Source organism: Apium graveolens, chromosome 10 (genome assembly GCF_009905375.1).
Source record: "Apium graveolens cultivar Ventura chromosome 10, ASM990537v1, whole genome shotgun sequence".
Lineage (NCBI taxonomy): Eukaryota > Viridiplantae > Streptophyta > Magnoliopsida > Apiales > Apiaceae > Apium > Apium graveolens.
In genome coordinates this window covers 47,314,806-47,321,247 of record NC_133656.1, presented here as the reverse complement: position 1 = coordinate 47,321,247, position 6,442 = coordinate 47,314,806, and the positions used below count along the sequence as shown (strand labels likewise).

Sequence of the window (6,442 nt, the reverse complement as noted above, 5' to 3'; positions counted from 1 at the left end):
GAAAACCCATTTTGTTTACTTTTTGTGTTTTGTTACTTGAGATACCACATCGAGTAAAATAGAAGAAGAGCAACTTGAGATCCCTATATATTGAGAGGTATACTTGAGATAAAAATAACACAAGTCTCGGTGCCTACCTCGTAAACATATATGAGTTGCTAAGGTTTTTTGGGCAAACTGTGGTACAAGTCGCCGTTGATCATTGTTGATTCTGTGGCCAGATTGATATGTTATTGTTTTATCCTGTAAGCGATATTGCTGCATTCCATCACAGCTTAAGTGGGGGACAATAATCTCTACAAGAACAGTCAAGTCCTCTTGAAGGGTTTGACGACTCAGCTGTTGTGTTATTTTTATTATCAGAATTTGGAAAGCGATAAAAGATAAGTTTTATTTCCTTTTTTTGTCAATTACAGTCTCTGATTATAGTTTGTTATTGTCTTCGTGTTTTGTTTCGTTAGTTGGTTATTTGTCTTGTTCTTGTTATTATATATATAACTATCCATTGTTCTTGTTATTATATATATAACTATCCATTGTTACTGGGTAGTTAGAATTATACCCAACAGTGGCATCGGACGGTAAGGGCAGACAGAGTGCAGTGGTGGCTGTAGAATTGATAAGAAAATAGTTGGGTGGAAGAAGGAAATGTGTGATAGTGATTAATAGAAAAATAAAAAATAGTATAAAATGGAGGGGTTCTCGTTTGGTTAATTCCCTATATACATAGACACAGTACATATGTACGTGCCTTGTATTTAGTTGAAGGTTTCGTTATTAAGAAATAAAGAAGTACCTCTGAAGCAAAATAAAAAAGATGATAGTTCGATTGGTCGGCCAGTGCCTAGTTGCCTAAGTTTAATAAATAATGCTATAAGATTAAGCAACACGCTAATTAATCAGAAACAAGTTTCCCCTTGTTGAGTGATTAATATAGGTACGCCTGCGTATTCACCAGCAGAGGAACTTTCCGGAAATCTCGATTTGATGAACACAAGACATATTATAGACTATAATATCATGTTCCTGGGCAAACCATATTTGTTGATCTTGAAACACTTCCAAGTCCATGTCACAATGAAATTATATATCGACGTTAAAAATGGCAAGTTACCAGAGTTTTTAAAATTTGAAGGCTCACGAGTTGAATTCAACATGATCGGTATCATACTGTATTATATGATCACATCTCCCAAGTTTCAGGATCATATTATATTTTAATATCCTCTCACTCGAAAGTCTGCGTATTTGGGTATGAAGAGTTAATCAATAGAGGAATGAAGGCCCATAGTCTCACAATTTAGAGATTAAGGGTGAGCAACGTTAATGTAATGTCGCTTAAGGGGCATTGAGATGAAGATCTTCTACTTCACCCTGACGTCTGCACCCTATAGTATAACTTTAATCCAAGGTTGTAAATAATCACTGTCTTAAAACAGGCCCTCCTTGTTGTTCCAAATCAGCCAGTAGTTGCATGCATGTTCCTCAAATCTTGATCATGGTTCAGCCTAGCTACATCTTCAGGTCTTCATTGCATATCTAGAAATTTGAATCCCAAATGATTCCAATTTAAGTGGATGAGACAAAGCAAAAATAGAATCTTAAGGATCAGTTGGTCGGAATGAATGATATCTGGTGGGAAGTAGCAGCTCAAGTTATAAATTATCTCCCTCTTAATTATCTTGGAAGCAGAAAACTATATGTGATCAGATATGATAATGTTTTAAACTAGAAAATGAATTCTGAATTGAACTTCAAGTACACAGATTGATTGAGTTAAAAGACCAAAGAAAACGTGCAGTATTTATTATTCACTAAGCAACGAATGTTAACTTTAGCATATTGACGAAGACAGCAGCAGAGTCCCCTGCTGTGTGAAGCCCTCCCCTACCCCAATTACAAAAACAAAAGAACACAAAGGGTCGAAATTTTAAGTTTATAATATAGCGTGCCTTGTTTTTCATGATAGTAAGTCCAATGGTGTTGCACTCTTCACTACAATCCAAACATTTGTATATATAATCTAGAAGAAAGGGTAAAAGGTGTGCCATTAGGCTTATGAACATATCACATTTTGACAAGTTCCAAGGGCCGGCTTGAGAACATTTTTATGTTTCTCACGCTTTTCGCAGGCTTTTCGGTCGATACAATATAAGATTGTAAATGCAGACATTTGTCAATGTAGATTGACAACTATTTCCAAATTTTGTTACATACATCATCTTCTCCTAGTACATTGCCATTGAGCGGAAAGGCCATATATAGAAATTAGAAAGCACAAAATAATAAAAATGGAGCCTGAGAACTTCAAAATAAATTCTGCAATGCTTGGAGCTTGTTTATGGTTAGTCTTGGTTCCTTTTCTGCTCATCTCAGTGGCTGTATCAGAAGAGGATGATGTGAAGATGTCGCTAGTTGAGTTCATGGAAAAACTCTCGCCTAGAAATGCGCAAAGAGGCGCAAACTGGGGTTGGAATGAAGGTTCAGACCCTTGCATTGACAAATGGGAAGGAATTAGCTGTGATGGCAGCCAAAAGTTTGTAAAAAAAATTGTTCTTAATGAGCTCAATCTCACAGGAGTTCTCGATGCTGAGTTGCTTTGCAAGACAAATACGCTTTTTGTCCTGAGCCTGGAGAATAACAACATTGTGGGAGACTTGTCAAAAGACATCTTGGGCTGCAAAAATCTGACTCACTTGTATTTGAGTGGTAACCGTTTCTCAGGCTCATTTCCAAAGTCTCTCTCAAGATTGAATAATCTGAAAAGGATTGATATATCAAATAATGGGTTCTCAGGAAAGCTTCCTCAAATGTCAAAAGTCTCAGGATTGTTAACATTTCTAGCTAACAACAATCAGTTTAGTGGAGAGATGCCAGTATATGATTTCTCCAACCTTGTAGAGTACAATGTTTCCAACAATGATCTTAGTGGTCCAATTCCTGATGTTGATGGTCGTTTCGGTGAAAGCAGCTTTTTAGGTAATCCTGGTTTATGCGGGAAACCCCTTGCTAATATTTGTCCAGATACAAGAAAGAAATCTAAGAACTCATTGGCTCGATATCTTATATACTGTGGCGCAGCCATTATTGTCTTAATTGTGATACTTATTATTAGCTACAGGGTGATCATGAATGTCAGATCTGAAAACAAGAAGACCAATGTTGTAAAAGCTGATGATAGTGATAGTAGTTCTGCTGAATACAAGAATGTGAAAAGATCCGAATTTTCAGTTACATCTGCTGAAAGTGGGATGGCTTCATCCTCACTCTTAGTCCTTTCTAATCCAGATATAAAGGGGATGAAATTTGAGGATTTGCTTCGAGCTCCGGCAGAATTGCTTGGAAGAGGAAAACACGGAAGCACATACAAGGTCACACCTAATTCCGGATTGATTTTAGCCGTTAAAAGGATCAAGGATTGGGGTATATCTGCGGAGCATTTCAAGAAAAGAATGCAGAGAATAGGCCAAGTGACACATCCAAAAGTTCTATCTGTTCTTGCCTACTATTGTTCCAAGCAGGAGAAGCTCTTGGTTTATGATTACCAGCACAATGGAAGTCTCTTGAGCCTTCTGCAAGGTTATTCACATTCTCACTTCTCAAAACACTCTTTAATATTATTCTTTACAGATTAAATTAATTACTGTGCCCAAACACTCAATTCAATTTATTTCATTTCAGGATCCCAGAACGGACAAATATTTGATTGGGGAAGCAGACTAACCATTGCAGCTACCATTGCTGAATCTTTAGCATTCATGCACAACAAGCTTCATGCAGATGGGATTGCTCACGGAAATCTAAAATCCTCTAACATATTGATGAACAACAAAATGGAACCTTGCATCAGTGAATATGGACTAATGGTGGTTGAAAATTATATCCAAGCCAACACTTTGAAAACTGCAGATCCTACTGGTGGCCGAGCGTACGCTACCTTCAAAGTAGATATCTATGCTTTTGGCGTGATACTCCTGGAGTTACTAACAGGAAGGTTAGTTCAGAATACAGGATTTGATTTGGATAAATGGGTACACTCGGTTGTTAAAGAAGAATGGACAGTTGAAGTGTTTGATAAGTCACTCACTTCAGAAGGTGCTTATGAAGAGAGCCTGGTAACTTTGTTGCAATTAGCTCTGAAGTGCACAAATGCATCCCCAGATGGTAGGCCAAGTATTACAGAAGTTGTGGAAATGATTAACTCTATAAAGGAACAAGAAGAGGGATCCTCCAGTAGCTCTTAATATACATAGCTCTTAATATACATGATTTAATTTCATACTGTAAAGTTTGCATTACATTTTGTTATGTCCAAAAATTGGTATAAACAATATTCAGATTGAGATTGATAAAATAGTCAAAATTGAGGAGGAAATGCCTAAAATTACGGAATGGATAAGGTAATTTGCCTTGCAAAAGGAAAGGAGGCGCGCCCTCTATGTATATAAGGCATGCCCTATGTTTTGATGGTTGGTAAAGTTGCTGTTACTTGGCCCCATATATAAAGGGGCGCGCCTTCAGCATAAGGGGAAGGCGCGCCCAGTCACTAATGAAAGGCAGTGAGTTTCCTTATTAAATATCCTCCTATTGTGAGCCTTAGGACGCGCCCTAAAGGAACAAAAGGTTTTGTGAAAACTTCAAACATGATTGCTTGGCCGAGTACTTTGGAAGATTCAAGTAAGACGAAGATTATTATTACTAACGTATTTGATGTAGGTACTCTATTGAAGAACTCCTTCCTGTAGTATATCTACAGGAAAGGCGGTGTCCGTGGTCAAAGACCTCCAGGGGTATGCCTGGACTGAAGGCCTCCTCCTGTAGTCAATGGGTGTCCTCATTGGGGATGTGGGGTGAAATTTGGTGTGTGCTTTGGGAGCTCTGTCTCTATAGTCAACGGGTGTCCTCGTTGGGAGACTTCGAAGTATCTTGCACTTTGCACCCAAACGCTTGGGATCACTTGTCCTGCAATCTGGTAGGGGCTCCTTATCGGGGGACAAGGATGCGTCCAACATTTGGGGTGAACCACGGCTATACCTGCGTCCGCGGACTAGAGAAACAGCTGGTAGCGGAGGGTTATCCTTAGCCAGGGAGATGCCTCATCCTTGAAGTCTCGAAGCCGCTGACGAGCCTTAGGCCTTTGTGGTTGGGCCTCATCGGCGGACATTCCTAAAGCTAGTAGAGGACGGTTTTTAGTGGGTTTCCTACTGGGCCTCGGGATAAGAAATCTAAGCCCATTAGGTTTCTTGTTCCCCAAGAACTATGTGGGCTTGATCCCCTATAAATAGGGGTACGTAGTCAAATTATAAGGGGTCAGAAGCGAGAGCGCAAAGGAGCCACCACTAACCCTAAGCAATCTCAGCCCCCAATAATCACCACCACCAAACATTGTTCATCTTTTCTGACGAATACTGTTCATCGGATCCGCCGGTTACTGTTCACATTTCCGACGAAGAACCGCCATCACAGATCTTATTTCCGGCTACAAACCTCAAGTTTTGTTGCTCCCAAATTCCTCCGTCAATAAATTGGCGCTAGAAGGAGGGGCTAATCAAGATCTGCATCTGGGAGGAAAGATGTCTCAATATCGTGATGTAAGTTTTTATGATGGAAGTTCTGAAGAAGATTCTGATCACGGTTATGAATATGAACCCTACGTTCCGCCAATGACTGATCGTCCTACGCTGAACGTTGGGGGACAGCCGCCTGTGCTCATCAGCAATGTCGACTTGTTGGAACAACTGTATCGCATGGGGGATGCTTTGAATGGTTTCGAGTCAAGGTTGAGTACGGTGGAGCGACGCAAGGCCAGAAGGGGTCTTCGCCGTGGCCGTGCAACTCACACACTTGGAAAAGCACCCATGACTGATAGGGATGCCTCAGTCGGCCATGGCCGCACCGAAGGAGGGCGTGTGCCGATAACCCCGCGACGCATGGACTATTCCAATGACACGTCCCCAATCATCGAGCTAGTGGAAGAAGATGCTGATGGTCGGGAAATTCTGCGGGTGGATAACTAGGGAGCCTCCCATCCACACCGGTCTGGACGTAGTCTCGAGGAACGCCGATAGGCGGAGTCGATGCCGGAGAATCAGCAACAGGGTTTCGCAGCTTTGAAAGATCGCTTGGGAATCCGCTTGGGCGATGATGATTTAAGAATGGTGTTACTTGAATGGTAGAAAGAAGTTGATCGTGGAGATGTGACGCCCCATGATATAACGCGTGTGCCCCTGAATTCCCAGGAAAATCGGGAGCGACACCGCGATCCAACGTGTGTGCCCCTGAATTTCCAGGAAAATCGGGAGCGGCACCGCGATCATGAGAGAGCTCTTCCCCGCAGATCGCTGGATCGATATAGGCGTAGGTATGGAAATGATCGTTGGAGAAGGCCTCAATGGAGAGGAAGAGGTGGAGGCCGAGGTAGATACTTAGAGGGATACCGTCG

General features: G+C 41.1%; 1 protein-coding gene across 1 annotated transcript; it reads left to right on the top strand.

The window, feature by feature from the left end:
- Positions 1–2,291: 2,291 nt before the first annotated feature.
- LOC141690557 (putative inactive receptor kinase At2g26730) lies at positions 2,292–4,244 on the top strand. The gene is made up of 2 exons (XM_074495348.1): positions 2,292–3,579; positions 3,682–4,244. Exons 1-2 carry the CDS (start codon positions 2,292–2,294, stop codon positions 4,242–4,244), a joined length of 1,851 nt encoding a protein of 616 aa, XP_074351449.1.
- The last annotated feature ends 2,198 nt before the right edge of the window (positions 4,245–6,442 follow it).